This window comes from Hevea brasiliensis, chromosome 9 (assembly GCF_030052815.1).
Source record: "Hevea brasiliensis isolate MT/VB/25A 57/8 chromosome 9, ASM3005281v1, whole genome shotgun sequence".
Classification (NCBI taxonomy): Eukaryota; Viridiplantae; Streptophyta; class Magnoliopsida; order Malpighiales; family Euphorbiaceae; genus Hevea; species Hevea brasiliensis.
This window is the reverse complement of record NC_079501.1, coordinates 9,120,297-9,138,791: the sequence shown is the minus strand read 5'-3', so window position 1 is coordinate 9,138,791 and position 18,495 is coordinate 9,120,297. Positions and strand designations below refer to the sequence as shown.

Genomic DNA, 18,495 nt, shown 5'->3' with positions numbered 1-18,495 from the left:
GTTGATTTGGATTTCCCATCTTAAAGGAAAAATAATAAAGATTTTAGTGATAGTCAAATCGAAATTCAAGGAGTTTTTGCGATAAAATCGATATTTAATGACGGTACTGCCACACCAGTCTCAGTTCACGCGACCCCAGCCACCTGCACATCGGCCCTGGAACATTTAAGAGGCCACGAAATAGGGAAATTACCTTCTGATGCCGCACACACGATGGTGGGTCAGCAGATATGTGAAACTATGAAGAAACATACCACCACTTCACTCTCATTTATCAGCCTTGTTCTCCAGTCATACACTAGAATTGGTAAATGCATAATGAAAATTGATACACAAGTCCACGCTGTTCAATTCACACTGCAATGTAATTCAGATGGATAAGCTCACTCAAAATACTGGCCAATTTCATTTGAGTATTGAGGAGAATTGTGTACTTTCCACAAGCAAAATTACTCTCCAAGCTACTTTGTTCCTGAATCAGGACTGAGGTCCCCATATGAAACCAAACCCCTCTGTCCAGAGGGCGAGCTCGATCTAGACCTGCTGGCAGGCTTGCTGCGATGCTTTGGTGGTACAGCATTAGGAGATCTGGAAGGAGAGAATCCACGGCTCCTAGACCTAGAACTGGACCTTGACCTCAATATCCCTTTGTCCAAAGAGTGCTGATCATCAATTCTGGCACCCAGACGAGACTTCAGACCCATGCTTATGGCAGGTCGCTTGTCTCTGGGACTAGGACTGCGAATTGGACTCTGGCTCCGGCTTTGATCCTTGTAATGGCCACGATAACTGCCAGGACTACGAGAAATGCTCCTGCTTCGGCTTCTACGATTCCTGTATCTACAAAGAATCAAAATCAGATGCATAAGTCATTAACTTGTAAAGAACACTTCTGTTACATAATTTGAACCTCTAAAACTGAAAAAAACAAAAAAACAAAAATGAGTTTAGGACACCAAGGATGCTCAAAATATCTGTAGGGGTCTGACAAAAAAAGAAATACTTTTTGGGGTTGAGGGGCACAGGAGGACTCGTACAAGATCAATTTTACTGCAATCTTGTTAAACCCAGGAGCTAATTTTATCAAATCTCTGAAACAAACCTCTTGGACAGTAACAAGAAAAAGGAAGAGAGGGAAGGGAAGGAGAACCTCGAGGGGCTTCTGCCTCTTGGTGGGCTTCTGTAGCGCCTGTGTGATAACCGCTCAGAGAAACTTCTAAAGCTTGATAGAAAATTTAAAAAAAAAAAAAAAAATTAGATATCAGGTATGGAGCCTTTCTCTAAATATATGGCACTGAGATTACCTATCACGGTTTCTTTCATTAAAATTTCTTCCACCATATCGGTAAGACCTCCGAGGTGATTTCTCCGGAGAAGGAGTACGGTATCGACGTGCAAAGGAATAACGTTCAGTGAAGCCACGCCCTTTTCTAATGCGCTTGGGAGTGCCATTTGGAGACGGGCTTCTCAATAAACCCTTTCTGTGGTCAGAGTTAGAAGGTTCAGGGGCTTTAAGGGCAAGGTTGCCCAATGGACTCCTTGAAGACCTTTCCTGGCTTGGCTCACCAGACTTCCTAGCAGGGCTTCTACTGTTGGTCCTGAATCTTGTACTTTGGGGAACTTTTTTGGGACTCATACTTCGACTACTCCTATGGCTGTTGTTTGGCCTTCTTTTGGGGCTTCGAATGGGACTGCTGTTAGAACATGCAATTACAAAAGTCTTAGAATATCATTATTGAATGTGTAAGCCATAAAAAACGAAAGCAAAAACAGAAAAATAAATGCATAAACCTTGATTTATTTGAGTCATCAGAATAAGTATGGCGATTAGTAGCCCTCTCAAATTTAGAATCTATGCCATTCCGATTGTTTACATGCTCGTCATCCTTTGACGACAATTCACCTTCTTCATTCGACATGTTTGCCTCAGTTGTTTTTGGCTTATGATCCTTTCCAGTGTCAGCTTCTTTTCCTAAGTGATCAGTTGGAGATTTTTTCCTCACATCTGTAACATTGCAAGTAAAAGGGGATGATATTATTCATTTCAAGCTGCCGTTCCATCAAACATCAAGGTAATGATTATAAACAGAAACGGGAGCAGTATACCAAGATTCTCCAATTTCTTTTCAGCAAGAGTTGAGTTATTGGTTTTTCGTGCAGAAAAACAATGATCAGCTTCTTTATCATCAGAACTGCTACTGGTACTACTAATCTCTGTATCACTAGAACTTCCAGAAGTCCTGAAAACAAAAGGGTAAATAAATAGGGCTACAATGGCCATGCCACTTTGCAAACCATTGAGGGAAGTTCATAAGCAAAAAGGTTGCACTAAATATAAATTAGACCATTTAGACTTGCGCTTTGATCGCTTATCACGCCGGACTCTCTTCCTCTCCCTCCGACCATCCCTTCGTTTCCTCCCACGTAGGCGTCTATCTCTTTTTACTGACCTCCTCTTCCTAACTCGCCTTCCATCACTAGATGAACCAGAATCAGATAGTGAGGAATCTGAAACTGATTCTGAATCTGAATCAGTACCAGAATCTGAATCGTAGTCAGAACTGTATGAATCAGATGATGAGTATCTCTTTTTTCTTTTCTTTCTTTTATCCTTCAGGGATTTTTTTTGCTTTCCTCTAGTTTGTCCATCAGAACTATCACCAGAAGGAGCCTTCCCTGATTTCTTCTTCTTTCCTGGAAGGAAGCCATATTATATTGCACATGCATTGTGAATATTGCAATATGCTCCACAAGAATTACAGCAATAAGATAACAGAAATACTTGCATCACCAAAAAGTAATGCCTCACAATACCTGCATTTCCAACAGCATCCTGAATTTTATTTTCAGAGGTTTCACCACAATCTACAATTTTTACAGGGTGGATGGGTTTTCCATCACCTGTTCCCACCTGTTCAATTTTTTTCACAACATCCATTCCTTTTATGACCTTTCCAAAGACAACATGTTTCCTGCCGCATAATAAAAAATTAGAATCCATCATACTGATAATATCTTAGGCCTTCTTATTAATTAAAATTAATTTGGCAAGATGAATCATGGCAACAATCAGGAGCATTATGGGGCTATGAGAAAGTAAATAATGTGAGCCAAATATATGAGCACAGCAGACAAAAACCACATACCCATCCAGGTGGGGCTGACGTTTAAAAGTTATGAAGAATTGGGAACCATTTGTGTTTGGACCACTATTTGCCATAGAAAGAAGACCTGGTCCATCATGCTTCAGTATAAAATTCTCATCTGCAAAAAGGAACACAAAACTTTTATGAACAATAAAGAGACTAGTCCAGCAAGCAAGCACATAAATGACTATACATATTAGATTTACCTGCAAACTTCCCTCCAAATATACTTTCTCCACCAGTGCCTGCAAACCAATTAAAGGTTGATCCTTACAAATCTGGGAATGAGTATTGAAGTCACATAGAGAAATTGCATTCATTAGTAGACTAGAAAATTTATCAAATCATAGTGTGTACCATTTCCCTTTGAAAAGTCACCACCCTGTCAGGACAAGGAAAAGAAAAATGAACAATTTGATAGCAATGAGATACAAATGTTACAGAAACATAAACAAAACTTGCTCCTTGATCATAGATACCACAAAAAAAAAAGTAAAAAAATTCACATCAAGGAAGAGTTTGTTTGGGATTGTTGTTGCAACTGCTCTTGTAAAAGCACCCCTTTCTATATACCTTGTTCAGGAACTTCTAGAACACTCATGGCCAAAGCATCCCAAAAAGTTTTGATGCTTTGGGCAAAGCACCCAAGAGGATGCTTTTGAAGAAAGCAGTTTTAAATTCAATGCAAAATGGGCACCTAGTTTGTTGTCAAGGATACCAACAAGATACACTATAGCTCAGTGACACCCGGTTCCCCACATAATCAACTACAGCTCTGTGACACCGGGTTCTCCACATAATAAAAGAATAATGAGATAGCCATATATTGAAGCCATATATTGACATGGAAATGGCATATTCATTTAACGTATTTATAACTATTTGTATAATTGCTCCAGGAAACCATACAGTTGAGGAAAAGTCAGTTCAACAAGAAGCATTTTATCATTGAGATTGACAACTGTTGAAAAGAAAAGAAACAACATACTTGGGCCATGAATCCTCTAATAATTCGATGGAAAAAGGATCCTTTATAGTGGAGAGGTTTGCCAGTTGTTTTGCCATTGCCCTTTTCACCTACAATGGATCATGGCACAATAGTATCAAAATCCAAATTAACTTGTGCAGACAACAGGCAATTGATTTCTCAAGACAAGAAAAATAAAGGATACCAAATCAACATTACAGATCCGCCTCTAGTTGGCTCACAACATCTAGATGTGCCAGTGCCAGCACTAAAAATAAAGATGAGTGTCCAGTGTCTACCACAATTCAAAAGCTAACAAGTCATTGGCAGAAATAAAAGCATATGCTAACTGTATCTTCTTACCTGGAGAAACACATGCATCCTACCATCCTCGGGTACTTTGCCCAAATTGTCTATGTGTACTTGTTAAAATAAGAACCACTATAGCTCCCACATTCATGGCAACAACAACAAAATTATGATTGCTTTCCATACTTTTCAATTTTCTAGTCCCATTAACCATTAATCTTTTTAATCATATTGGCCATATAAAAAAATTCCATATGTGTCAAAAGTCCAAATGACTAGGTTCGAACTCTTTAACCAAATGACTAGGTTTGAACTCTTTAACACTTACACAGCTAATAACTTGATATTCAAATATAGGCCATATATAACATTACTAATCCTTTTTAAGTGCAAACTACTCTCTAGTTTAATCTTCTAATCCTTAAATGGTGGTCAATGAATACCTTTGACACGGTGCACAAATTAGATTAGATTTCAAGACCTGTGTTTTCCATATTTCACAAGGACTTCTATTTTTAATTGAATTTTTTATTTTCCTAGATATATTTTATTTATATGTACCAGTTTATTTAGGACTCTAAACTATTATTCCTATTTAGTTTAGATCTTTTAAATTATTTCCTACTTAGGTCAGGATTGACAACTCTAAAATCACCCCTTCTATTCTCATCGTGTACAAGTGTTTTAGAATTATTCAATGAAGTTTTTTTCTCACAAAGCTGTCTTTGCTTTATTTATCCTTAGATTTTGAATTAAGTCTTGTGTTTCTTAATGTCTTGTATTAGATCTTATTTATTTTTCAAGTGTTTGATCGTGTATTAACTTTTTCTTGCGCTACATGCTGCGTCAGATGGCATCAAAGCAGGGATTTCACCTTAATTAAGATGCCCAATACTGGTAGTAGTAGTGGCAACCAACCTCGTAACGGTGATCGAGGGTTACAAGTTGTTTAGAGAATCATTGACGAACAACGAACATCTACTCGCAATATTGAGAAGTAACCGCTAAATATTCGAAAACTAATGCGAACTTTATTAGGAGTTGGTGACCAGAGACTGGGAACAATGTATTGGATTAGGCCAGAAGAAATAGCCACAGTAGATTCAACAATAAACTTGCTTTTTTAAATCTAGAGAGAGCAAAAGTTGAACAAAGAGATCAACTTGAAACAGAAAAACAACCTGAAGTTGAAAATCATAAGCTTGAAGGATTTGAGCTTAAAGAATCTGAAGCTTTGGTTGTATTGCCTTTTGCTGTGGCGGATGATGATAAGCTTAAATTGGATTTTCTTAAACAATCTACTCTAGAGGGAGAAGTTTATATTAATGAGATGGAGTAAGAGTAGATGGAGGAAAATGTCCAAGGGATTGAAGAACAACAAACCATGGAGATTTCAATGGAAATTGAAGAGGGGCAATCCATGAAGACAATAGTGAAAATTGAAGAAACTCACATCATGGAATTTGTGGAGATTGAAGATTTTTATAACCCTTTAATTCATATTGTCTTGGTTGTTTATTTATCCACATATTTCCATGGATACAAAGGACAATATGAAATTGCTCAATTCAATTTTGTTCAAGTCAATCTTCTTCATACCATTCAAGGAGCCATGGTTTAATTTTCCAAAGGTGTTTTTGATTCTTTAACACTTTAAAATTCAAGATTGAATTTTCTCAAAAGTGTGAGTGAGTGACGCATTAGGCAAATCAAAACTAGACTTGAATACGTGTAGAATGGAGAAAGAAAATCCATATAGCCGACATCAAATTCTTGGGATAAAGGTTGAGTTGAGTTGAGTTGTATATTTTATTTATACTTACTAGTTTATATAGGACTCTAAAATATTATTCCTGTTTATTTTAGGTCGTTTAGATTATTCCTACTTAAGTTATGATTTATAGCTCTATAAATATCCTTTCTATTCTCACTATGTATAGGTCTTTTAGAATTATTCAATGAAATTTTCTTTTTCATAAAATTGTCTTTACTTATTTATCCTTACACTTTGGATTAAGCCTTGTGTTTCTTAAGGTTTTGAATTAAATCTTATTTATTTTTCAAGTTGATTGTATATTGATTCTTTTCCGCGCTACACATTACGTCAACCTTCACCGTACTCTTAGAATACCATAGGAGCACATCATAGAAAGTGTGTGATGAGGTTCCATTGATTATAATGCATAACCATCATTTGATACATGATAAAGCAGATAAATTGTAAAAACAAGTAAGGAAAACAGTAAAAACACCAAAATGTCCATCCAGGAATCTAATCCTAAGTGCTCAAAGCAAAACAATCTTCTTCATTTTCATGTGTACTAAATAATTGGATGAGCCATTGGACACCAAGTAGAGAACCAATGTGACATTTCAAAAAGATGTCAAAAAACACCAGATATTGGAAGTAAAAACTTATTGGACAAAGAAATTGCCTTAGAGCCCGGGATAAATTGAACAAAGAATACTTAATATGTAATTATAATTTGAACAGATAAGTTTTGCATGCCTGTACAAAGTGCCCGGAAATTATCTGCAGTCTTGGGAACAACATCGGCAAAAAGCTGTCCATTAAAAGAAACAAGTTTAACTGTATCGCAATGATGATACACAAATTTAGCTTATTTAAAATAGTAAGAATAACAAAAACAGAAGCAATCATTTGAGAGGTTGTGGGAGAAACAACAAACAAGTTGGATTAAATATTTTTGCATTACCTCAATAGCAATTCTTTCAACAGGATCTCCATCAATTGACACATCAAAAAATACAAGAGGGTTCTTTTTCTTGTTCATCTCTCCTATCTCTTGAACACTGAAATCGACATCAAAGTTAGCATATGCATTCTCCAGCTATTAAAACAAAACTTGTGAATATTACTGCATTAGGGTTTGCAACACATCAGACAGACATGTAGAACCCGTTGTGCAGAAATTTCCATCCAGAATTTCCATTTATGCAGAAACTTCAAGCACATAGAATACAATCATTCAAATGGAACTACATATAAAAAAGGGAAATTGGTTTCTCCAACTGGCCAATGTACAATCTCTTTGTACAATAATGTTGAGACATGCACGTATCAAACACAACTTCTATTGTGGAACGTTATCCCAAAAGTGTTGAGAAATCAACCTTAACTTAAGGCGGTGATAAAATAATCGATCACAAAGAACTTTTTCCTAACATACATTTCTCAATGAAACCCAAAAAAAAACAAAAACTTTAACATTGGGTCCAATCTTGAGTTTCGTATGCCCAAGAGCCCATCCTTAATTTTCCACCTACGTTTGGTCCAAAATAACCCCCTCTCAGAAATCTAATAACGGACTCCAATTTATAGTCGGAGTAGAAAAAAGGTTTAACATGTAACTAAAGATTGGTTGTATAACACTTTGGGTAGCGTATTTTAACAGAACTCGCAAACACCTTAAACCCTAATTCTTGATTTTAATACAAAGGCACTACATACACAGCTTCATTTACTCCAATTTAGGCTGTATTTTCAGCATTGGTACACTAAACATATCACAGATTTGAAAATAACAAAACAATGGATTCAGATATTGAAATCCTACGAATTTCCATAAAAAAAAAAAAAAAAAAATTCCCGCAGATGAATAAGATTAATGAGAGAAACTAGGTTGAGATGAGTTTCGCGGCAACCTTGCAGGAGGCTAATTGAACTAGGGATTGCGACTCCAGGACTCAAGCAGCGGCGATAATCGCACCAGAGTGAAGTGAGAGAGTAGCTATGCTTGCGTTGCGACTTGCGACTTTGCGAGGGATTTTACCTGCTAAAATTAATTTTTTCCACGTCAGTGTGCTGGGCTAGAATCTCCTACAGATGAAGTACAAAATGATCAATTCTGTGCGAGCCACGTTTCCACTTGGAAATGATTCTTGGGGTTTCAGGTCGATCTGTTGGTATCATATCATGGGCTCCATCTCGCCTTACTGTTTTTATTGTAAAAAAATATAGGACTATTTAAAAAAAATAAGTAAAAAAATTATTTTCCATTTTTACATTTATTTTCAACATAAATTTTAATTTCTCTTTGCAAATGAATTATATAAATTGTTAACATTTAAATGATTTGTATATATAACTCTAAATATCGTTCATCCCATAGCGTGGGAAGTCAAGTTTTTATATTATTAAACTCCATTCAAGAACATCTAAAATATATAAAAAAAAAATACTTATTTTCACTAATTTATTTATTTTGATAAATTATCTTCGTATTATGAATTATAAAAGTATTAATAATTAATATTAATAAAATTTTTTTATTTAATGATTAAAAATAAATTAGTCACTGGAGATTAATTCCCTAAAATAAAAGCCAAGTTCAGATGCAAAATTGTCATGGTGCAGTTGACTTTGCTCAAGACTGAAAGCCAACGCCAGACAAAAAGGAGCCTTTGAAATTTCGTTCATCCATTCAACGGTTGATTTTATCAAGGAATTCAGGACCCACTTCTAGAAATTTTCCAGCTTTGAATGGAATTTTTAGCTCAACCGCGTAGGACTATTTCAATTTCATCCCAATAAATTAATTATAATGTCTTCCTATCTTAGTTTTTATATCAGACGCCTTCATACCTGAAGCCCAACTCAATTAACCCACAAAAAACAGTTTTCCTCTGCTTCTTCTCTCCTCCTTTCAGCGATCAGCAAATCTTGAAAATTTGAAGACATAATGGCAGACGCGCTTACTGAAGATCAGATTGCAGAGTTCCGCGAGGCCTTTTGCTTGATTGACAAGGACTCAGATGGTGTGTGTTCGTTGTTCTTCTTCTAGTTCATCATATAACTCTTGTTCCATAAGTATTAGTATATATTCTAACAATATCTATGCAGGCTTCATTACGATGGAAGAACTTGCTACCATTATACAATCGCTGGATGGACATCCTACCAAAGAAGAAGTTGGAGACATGATAAGTGAAGTCGATATTGATGGAAATGGAACAATAGATTTTCAGGAGTTCTTGAACATTATGGGACGGAAAATGAAGGTATTTTTTTTTACTAATTACTTTCTTTCATTCATTCTTTCTTTTCATATCATTTCATTCTTGCAGGAAAATGTTGCTGAGGAGCTAAAAGAAGCTTTCAAAGTATTTGACAGAAACCAGGATGGATATATATCAGCCAATGAGGTCAATATATTTGCATTTCATCCTTTCCAAATTACCCTTTTCTTTAATCTGATTTCTATGTTCACATTTGCATGCTTGTCTGATTTGACGCAATGTTTGACTATGCAGCTAAGGCAAGTGATGATAAATTTGGGAGAGAGATTGACTGAGGAGGAGGCTGAACAGATGATTAGAGAGGCTGATTTGGATGGTGATGGTTTAGTTAGTTATGAGGAGTTTGCCAGGATGATGATGGCCTTCTAATCCGTAGTAAAATTATATTTAAACAAGCAAATTCATGATTCATGTATGTTCTGTTCATTTATTTTTGCAACTTGCTTGTCTTGTAGAATTAGAAAGCAATGCGCTTTCCTGTTATAATGGCAGTGATGCACAGTAGAATTCCTGGGAATGTATTTTCTGTTATGTTGATAATTGATAATAATAACAATAATCAAATAACACAGTACAGAAAGCTACATCATAATAAAAATACATGAGAAGAAAAAAACATGAGGATTGATGCCCATTTCCATGGTCCATCTATGTTAATGGCAGACATAATTTCTCCATTCTCCCTTTGGCAATCACATCATTCTAATTTCTGATTGGTCAAAATTCTGTGGTCGCTACTTTTATTTTGAACATTACTCGCTTCGTCTGAACACAATTGAGTTCATCTCTAACTGGAGCTAAAAAAAAAATAACTTGAAAGTGTGAGAAAAGAAAAGTTGAGCCTGTGTATTTATTGGCTAAAACAGTGTTAGAGAGTAATGTTATGGTTCGTCTTGCTCTAATTTTGTCCAAAGAACACAGGAAACCAATTGTACCAAATTAGCCATTGATTAGTAAGTAGCTTAATCAATGTTAAATAATTATGGAGACTATATTATTATTATTATTATTATTTAAAATAATAAAAAAGGGTTGTTAGTAATTAGAATGTATTAAAATTTTATTTATTTTTATGTTAAAAATATTAAATTAAACTAATTATGAGTAATTTGATCTTCTTCTTTTTTATCTCTAAAGTGTAAAGAAAAGAAAGGTCTTTGATTTAAATTTTTTCATTTAATTTATTTTAAGATTATTGATAACAGAGGTGGAGCGTTAGGTGGCCTAAAAATATTTTAATAATATAAATTTAATATTTTTAATTATTTTTTAAAAAAATTTCAAATAGTTTTTTATATTTTTTTAATTTTATTAATTTTTAAAAATTTATAATTTATATATTATGATTTAAATTTAAATATTAAAATTATTTAATTATCACTGAATAAATATAAAATTTTAATTAATATTCTATTTTTATTTTGCTCTCCCTCTTCTTATATATATTGATATTAACTGAATTTTATTTTCTAAAATAATATTATTTTAATTATAAAATTGTATAATAATTAAAATTAAAATTTTTTAATTTTTATGTCCATTTTGTTATAATTTTTTAAGTGATAGATAATTTTATAATTTGATACTTTGTGTTTTTATTTATTATATATTTATATATTATACATATATAAATAATTTTATTAATATATTAGGTGCTCCCTCAATAAAAACTTCCTGATTTTGCTTTTGATGATATAAAAAAAAAATTGTGCAATTTATTAATTATTTTTTATGTATTATATCTCCTATTAAATAAAAAATATTAAATCATTAATCTCCAGTGAATAAAACAAGCCACTGTGAGCTTCCTAAAATTAAAAAAAAAAAAAAAAAAAAAAGAGCCCACTGTGCGCTAATCTGCTCACCCCTTCTTTCTCCTGCAGTCTCCACGCACTTCCGGAGAAAGAAAGTGAGAAGAAGAGGCAGCTGCAGCAGCTTCACCTCCTGCCGCCCGCTTCAACTACAAGTAATTCCATCTGATTTTGCGTCTTCTTTAGCTCATTGGTAGGCTACATACCCAAAATCCCAAAACATGGACTCTTCCATACCTCAAAAACTCGATGAGTGCTCACCATCCTCAACCACCATAAAATTCGACCACCCAATCCCTCTACTCCGGGGTCCTGTACCCGCCAGCTCATCCGACGATCCGTCATCCCGCCCTTATGTTCTCGCTGCTGCCTCCAAGATATTTGAGTTTAAAATTATCGAGCAGTGCGATGGTGGGGCCAGGATTGGGTGCGCCATAGCAGCGTCCAACAAGTGTAATCCCCCGTGGTGGCACAATTTCATAGGAGGGAAATATCCTGATTTGAAGGAGAGAGAGATGTGCGAGGAACGCGAAATGGAGGGCTGTTTGGGTGCAGCGAAGGAGAAGTTCATTGGGTTTGCCAAGTGCAACTGTTGGAGGTCGTTTAGCGAGGCGAGAATTGCAGCTGGGGAGGGAATGTTGAGTGAGAAAGTGGTTAGGAAGTTTGTATGTTTGGTATCAATGCTAGAGAGGAGCAAGTGGGGTTGGTTTGATGGAATTTGATAGATGTGAGTTTGGCATCACGAATTATAGAGCTACCGAGTTGCTGGGCGCTGATCCAAAGTACGAATAGTTTTTCAATCAACGTTGAAAGAGAGCAAGAATGTGGGGTTATTGGGTTGTGCCATTGAGGTGGTGGGAGGTTTGGCCATTTTTAACTGGTTGAGGATGAGGATCGACGCTGGAGAGGGATGCTTGGTTAAACTTCTGTGGCCAATTGTTTTTTCAAGTGAATAAAATAGATGCTAATCCCGTTGAGACTTTAGATGAAGAGTGTTCCCTTACTTAAATTGCTAACTTTAGCCAACAAATTCAGGGAAGAAACGAAGTGGGGTTTCAATAATTGGCTGACAACACTGTTCATGTACATTGGAAAGGAGCTGCAGAGATGATAGGGATGTGTTCAGATTATTATGAGAGCAATGGGGTTATAGAGCAGTGGGGTTATAAAGCCATGGATAAAGATGGAAAAAGTAAAATTGAGAGAATAATCCAATGTGTGGGAACTAGTAGCCTCAGATGCATTGCTTTTGCTTACGAGAAAATTACAGAGGAAGAAATGATAAAGAACGGAAACGGTTATAAATACGCGCCCAAGACTACCAGAAATGGTTGATCTTGCTAGGGATAGTGGGTCCCAAGGATCCATGTCGGCCAGGAGCCAGGAAAGCTGTGGAAATTTGCAAGTCCTCGGATGTAAGCATCAAAAAGATAACCAAGGACATTTTTTTCACAGCAAAAGCCATATCCATAGAATGTGGAATTCTATAGAGAGGTCACCGAGTAGACAATGGAGTATTGGTAGAAGGTGTTGAATTTCAGAACTCCACACATGATGGAAAGGGTTGATAAGATTGTGTGATGGCAAGGTTATCGCCCTTTGACAAACTTCTAATGGTACAATGCTTGAGGCAGAAAGATCATGTTGTTGCAGTAACAGTAGATGGCATAAATGATGTACCTGCATTAGAATAAGCTGATATAGGACTGTCTATGGGCATTCAAGGCACAGAGTGGTTGCTAAGTAAAGGTCAGATATTGTCATTTTGGATGATAATTTTACTTCTGTGGCCACAGTTTTAAGGTGGGGAAGATGTATCTATAACCTCCAGAAATTTATCAAGATTCAACTAACTGTAAGTGTTGCTGCTTTTGTGATCAACTTCATAGCAGCAGGTTCTGCTGGTGAGCTTCCTCTAACAGCACATCAATTGCTCTGGGTAGACCTCATTGTGGACCCGCTCGTAGCTCTGGCACTGGCTGCAGAACGACCCACTGCTGAGCCAATGCAGAGGCTGCCTGTAAGTCAGACATAGCCCCTTATAACAAATATTATGTGGAGAAACCTGCTAGCTCAAGCTCTTTACCAGGTAGCAATCCAGCTTCAAAAGGGCTATGTGTTCAATGTACCATAGAAAGTCTCTTCCTCTAGGCTTGGAACTGAGCGTGTGGAGAAGCTAAAAGATTTATGTTTTGCAAATTGACCCCTCAAAATGTGACAGTAGGGCTTCAATTGTTTCCTATTCCCAAATTTTAACAAGAGCAATGATTTAATCTGCCAAATATGTTGGCGTGACTAAAATTTAAAATTTTTTTTTTATTTACGAGTATTTTAAATCATTTATTTAAAATTAAATAAAATATTTCATTATACTCATTAAAATTTTTTTATCATTAATGTTATATTATTTTTATTTTATAAATTTAAATTTTAACATAATAATTAGGTAATAAAATTTTACTTTAAATTTTATAAGGTAATATTTATTATATATATATATATAGTAATTATTAAATGAATAATATTGAAAATCATTTACAAAATTAATATAACATTTTTTTAATTATATATACATATATAGAGGCTTCAAAATTTATCGTCTAGCTGTGCCACAGCATTTGAGTAAATTGGATTTGGCTATATATGAGTGATTGGAGCTATTGGCGACCGACATCATTATATTAGAGTAATGCATTAAAGGTGAAGAAGAGAGAAAATAATAGAGCTACGACCAATCAAAGGAAGGTGGAAAAGAAAGGAACTCATTTCTTTCTCCTCACAAATTATTATGCGGAAATACAATCCTTAATTAGTAATAAGACAAAGTGTTATATATAATCGCATCTCAGATTCAACCTGCTCATAACACCTCATCTTCTGCACCTGATGCGCCCATAAGCACTTTCAGGATTCCTATTAATAAACAAAATTATCTTCTTCAATTACCAATATTCTCAAACAATAGTGTAGTTCACAAAGATTTTTCCCCCAACTTACCCCACCAAAAAGCTTCAAACGCTCAAACTCTACACAAAATCAATTTTTTACCCAGCCTATAATAGTAAGATGATGAGAGAAATAAACACTACCAAAACGACTGCAGTTACATTCATTCAAATCTTCATGTGTCTCATAACAACTTTTACCCCTCTCATCTTTAAACACACCCACCAACAGATTTTGTTCCTCTTTATTATTTTGATATCTTTTACGATTGTCCTCTTTTCACACTTGCAATTCATGTTCAGCTATATATATCTATATTTGCAATAAATCAGGATGCACATAACCTTTGGTTTTAAGGAAAACCCTAAAGCCTTATAAGATCAATTGAGGTTAGAGAAAGAAGATTAACCTTACAATTTACCTTTTCTAAAGTGGCCAAATTCAATCTCAAAATCAAACTTTCATCTCACGTAATTGGAGGAAAATTGTTACCTTACGTTTCCTCACCTTCCTTATCAGCATTTCTAGTATGAAAATTTAGTACTAAAAAATATTTCTCCCTTATATTTTTCGCTTATTTTTAAGGAAGTGACATCCATATGATGCATGTACTTTGAAAAATTCCTCATAATTTTAAGAGAAACAATTGTTTTGACAAAGTGATATCTTCTTATTTCAAATTGAAAATACTGAGCTATAATTTTTTGACAAACCTAAGAAACCAACTTATATATGATTTACCTTCTATCAAATATGGTTAAAACTAATAAAAATTGCTATAGCTAAACAAAAGGGAATTGAAAAATTATATAAAAAATTGAATTGGAAAGGCTCTATGAATGAAGGATAAGATGCGATCATCTAAAAAGCAACAACCGGACTGTGGCATGACAAATTTCTGCCTCTAAAAAACCCTGGAAATGAAATCTCTCCCACCATATTCTTGTATATAATAATTTATAATTTACAAAATAGTTTTGGTTTATTCATTTACTTCCTGAACTGAGAGCGTTCAATTAACAGTTTTTAGCCTTTACATCAAGAGAAATGCTGTCTACCAATTGGTAATGGCTGAAATGGCACAAATGGGTAGAGATATAATAACAAGGCAGACCCAAAATAACCCAGAAATTGGTGTGCAAATGAACTCAACAAACCTTGTAAGTTGGAGTTGCTAACTGCAGGGCAAGAAGCCTAGTTGAATATATATACATATATATTTAATATATTTGATATTATACTGCAAAATGAGGGAGAACTAAAAAGCTTGAAGAGTAAAGTAACTCACACTTACATTGAGATTATATATACATGGGGCTTTGTTGTGATTCCATCAACAGGTGAGGCTACCACATGATCTGATCTTCCTTTGGCAGAGAAAAGGAAAAGGAAGTTTAGATCATGCTGGCAGCTTCAACTGCTAGTGGCGCACGATGAGGGATATCAGACCACAGTTAATCCAGTTTCTTGGAAGGAGGACAAGGAGGGAGAACTGGGTTCCTACTTTTTCTCGAGGTAGGTTGGGAAATGATGAAGAAGAGAGAAGGATGGTATGAATTTGGTGCTTAAAATAAGATTCTGAAAAGGGTTTTTCTTTTTTTAAAAAAGAGAGAACTAGAAAATAAAAATTAGGAAAGAAGCATATGGCAGTGGTCCAAAGCAAGACAAAATGAATATTATCATGCCCACGCCACCACCATGCAGACAAGGTAGCGAGCTCTTTTAAATCTCAACCCTTTATCCACTTTTCCTCTGTCTGTGGGTAAATATCCTCAACGAACCTAAAAAAGAGTGCCAACTACAATGGGCCCAACATTCATTAAATAATAAATTTCAATACAAGACCTAAGGTCTGAATATGAAGGTTAGGTTCAAACTAACAACGCAACTCTCTATACTTCAAAAATGAAACAAAGCCCAGACCCCATACAATAACAAAATTCTAGAGCTAAGCACCTGATATGCAAAGTACTCTACGCAGCACAATGCCGCCTACACTATCGAGCTAAACCAACGCCCAACGAGTTGACAACGAAAATCAAAAGATCAAAGATCAAGTATAAGGGAGGTCCCTTCCTACTGGTAGCCATTCATGGCCAAGTGAGTCTATCCAAAGCCATGAGGAAACCCCTACTATCAGGTTATCTTCCCAAAAGCCTTTATATGATCGAAATAAGGATCTATCTTCTATGACTATAGGGGAGAAGCAAGGTAGAGCTCACAATGTCTTAATCTCTTGTACCGTAAAGACACTAACAATCATCATCTAATGCCAGCACCAAGACCTTAGATTTACCACCCTCCAACTATTTACCCACAAAGCTGAACCTGCACATACACACAAAACTACATTGAATGCAGATTCACAATAAGAACCTCTCACCATTGCTTCTAAGGATTTGTGAAAAATAAAAAAGAATGTATTTATACCCTTAAACTAGAGGCAGGGAGAAAGAAACCCAGTCTCCAAACTAAGGAAGGATTTTCCCCTGCATAAAAAGAGTAGAGGAAGGCCTACGACAGACAAAACTTTGGCAATCTAAAAGAAGCAAAATTGAGAGAAATGAGAGGAAAAACCTCATTTAAAAAACCAGAGAGGCGAATCTGGGCCCCTCATATGCAAGATCATCAACATCAACATAAACCTCATCATGGTACTAAAAAATATCATGTGACATCCATGCATTATAGCGTCTTATAATTGGTTTGATGTTATTGTATTTATAAATTTAATTTGATGTTAATGGGATTGCAACTTTCAAAATACCTGTATAGCATTTATTTTTTATTCCATCTGTAATTAATCTCCCTGATTCAATAAGAATCTGAATTCGATTGTGACATGTTTACCTCTCAATTTAAACAAAATCTTGAAAGTACGAAGTTTGCACGCTCCTCACTCGTTGGTAATGGCACATCTTTTCCCGGTTTCTTTGTCCGCAATTAAGAATAACATCCTCGGAAGAAATAAATTAAGAATAATATGAAACTAGGAATAGCCAAATCAGGAAATGAGTGTAATCTTTGTTTTAAGCAACGCTTAGTCGTCACAATCAGTAGAGTGCAAGTACCGGACAAAGCAGGATTAGAAAGTGATACAAAATCTAATAAAGTTAATTGGTGATTTTAACATCTGTTCTTTCAACTTGTTTTGATCCCCTTGGCAGGCTCGTGCAGATGGAACCAATGGATGCACGCAAAGTCATCATAATATGATCTTGTTATTCAAAGTTCCAATCCAAAAAAGTCATGTATTCAAATTAAACATAATAGTTCCCAACTATTCCGCTTCAATGATTATCGTCTTTTTTTTTTCCCATTAATCATGATTAACTTCCTACCATTCCACTGCAAAGTATTCTTCAATTCGAACTCATCACTTTCTCTGTACCTACAGACTATAAACAGTTGCGCTCATATGTTATTTAATTGGGTCGTGACCCAAAAAGCAAATGGAATGTGATGCGATTCACTTGTTAACCTATACTTACTGTGCCGTGGAATAAGTAATTAATTGCACATTCAATCGAACAACAGTATCATTCGTATTCATGGGCTCCACTTTATTCAATGTTTTTTTATTTTAAATAATATAAGAGGGATCACATTCCTAAAATTCCATTTTTGGGCATATGATCACCAAAGTGCGCTCCCCACCAATTTGGAACCGTTTATAAATCACCATCTACTTATGGAAAAAGAAAAGTATGTTGCAATTTTAAATATTTGCTTTTACTGTATGAAAAAAAAAAAGCAGAGTAAATAAAAGTTCAAATGTTTTCAAGTTGAGGGAAAAAATGTAGAGAACAAATGAAAAACACAAATCACTTGCTATATCACTCAAAACTGTGGAGCTTTCAAAAAAGAACCAATAAAGGCAAATAAAATTTTCTTGACGCTCAGACCAGTCTTCGAATTGGATCCAATCATAAAAAGAATGTTTATTTGGCTGATAAATTATCCATTTGCCTTCATCTTTGACCAAAGTCCTTACTTGATTATCTGGGTAATTATTATTTTTAATGATCCATGATTATCTACCGAATCATCCTCAAAAACTTCATTTTGTGCTGACCAAGAACCCTAAAAAGAGGTAGTGCTGTGAAAGAAAAGATCTCTTACATCTTCCCTATTAATTTATAAATAGATAATAAGCTTGAGGAGATTATTACTTTTATCCTCATCACTTCTCAATAAGCAAAATCAAGGACTAGTATAATTAGCCCTTACAGCGACTGCTTAGATCACAAGCTCAGCTTTCACGTTCAGCTAGGAA

General features: G+C 35.2%; 3 protein-coding genes and 1 pseudogene across 7 annotated transcripts; 3 read left to right on the top strand and 1 right to left on the bottom strand.

The window, feature by feature from the left end:
• Positions 1-239: 239 nt before the first annotated feature.
• LOC110631732 (peptidyl-prolyl cis-trans isomerase CYP63) lies at positions 240-8,248 on the bottom strand. 5 transcript variants are annotated; one of them, XM_021779671.2, is made up of 14 exons: positions 8,089-8,248; positions 7,140-7,236; positions 6,932-6,986; positions 4,135-4,223; positions 3,504-3,528; positions 3,353-3,391; positions 3,147-3,264; positions 2,815-2,972; positions 2,346-2,694; positions 2,107-2,240; positions 1,792-2,005; positions 1,305-1,694; positions 1,151-1,222; positions 240-840 (listed from the first exon to the last, which is right to left on the bottom strand). In XM_021779671.2, exons 2-14 carry the CDS (start codon positions 7,215-7,217, stop codon positions 462-464), a joined length of 2,100 nt encoding a protein of 699 aa, XP_021635363.1. In that variant the 5' UTR covers positions 7,218-7,236; positions 8,089-8,248; the 3' UTR covers positions 240-461. The 5 variants fall into 5 exon arrangements, with proteins under 5 accessions (XP_021635363.1, XP_021635366.1, XP_021635365.1 ...); XM_021779674.2 differs by having other exon boundaries at positions 240-834; XM_021779673.2 differs by having other exon boundaries at positions 1,151-1,216.
• Positions 8,249-9,005: 757 nt separating this feature from the next.
• LOC110631734 (calmodulin-like protein 8) lies at positions 9,006-9,979 on the top strand. The gene is made up of 4 exons (XM_021779677.2): positions 9,006-9,201; positions 9,287-9,444; positions 9,511-9,588; positions 9,697-9,979. The coding sequence occupies exons 1-4, from the start codon at positions 9,126-9,128 to the stop codon at positions 9,829-9,831; spliced, it is 447 nt and encodes a 148-aa protein (XP_021635369.1). The 5' UTR covers positions 9,006-9,125; the 3' UTR covers positions 9,832-9,979.
• A 1,289-nt stretch (positions 9,980-11,268) lies between these two features.
• Positions 11,269-13,555, top strand: LOC131183033 (uncharacterized). The gene has a single exon (XM_058152750.1). The coding sequence runs from the start codon at positions 11,495-11,497 to the stop codon at positions 11,993-11,995; it is 501 nt and encodes a 166-aa protein (XP_058008733.1). The 5' UTR covers positions 11,269-11,494; the 3' UTR covers positions 11,996-13,555.
• On the top strand, positions 12,096-13,555 carry LOC131182797 (calcium-transporting ATPase 12, plasma membrane-type-like; annotated as a pseudogene).
• Positions 13,556-18,495: the final 4,940 nt, after the last annotated feature.

Excerpts from the sequence above, each read along its gene's own strand:
- LOC110631732 (XM_021779671.2), bottom strand. The coding sequence starts at position 7,217 with ATGAACAAGAAAAAGAACCCTCTTGTATTTTTTGATGTGTCAATTGAT. Across the intron at positions 2,006-2,106 it reads AAAGAAATTGGAGAATCTTG|ATGTGAGGAAAAAATCTCCA; the intron begins GTATACTGCTCC and ends GCAATGTTACAG. Across the intron at positions 841-1,150 it reads AGAGGCAGAAGCCCCTCGAG|ATACAGGAATCGTAGAAGCC; the intron begins GTTCTCCTTCCC and ends GATTCTTTGTAG.
- LOC110631734 (XM_021779677.2), top strand. The coding sequence starts at position 9,126 with ATGGCAGACGCGCTTACTGAAGATCAGATTGCAGAGTTCCGCGAGGCC. Across the intron at positions 9,202-9,286 it reads GATTGACAAGGACTCAGATG|GCTTCATTACGATGGAAGAA; the intron begins GTGTGTGTTCGT and ends ATATCTATGCAG. Across the intron at positions 9,589-9,696 it reads GATATATATCAGCCAATGAG|CTAAGGCAAGTGATGATAAA; the intron begins GTCAATATATTT and ends TTGACTATGCAG.
- LOC131183033 (XM_058152750.1), top strand. The coding sequence starts at position 11,495 with ATGGACTCTTCCATACCTCAAAAACTCGATGAGTGCTCACCATCCTCA.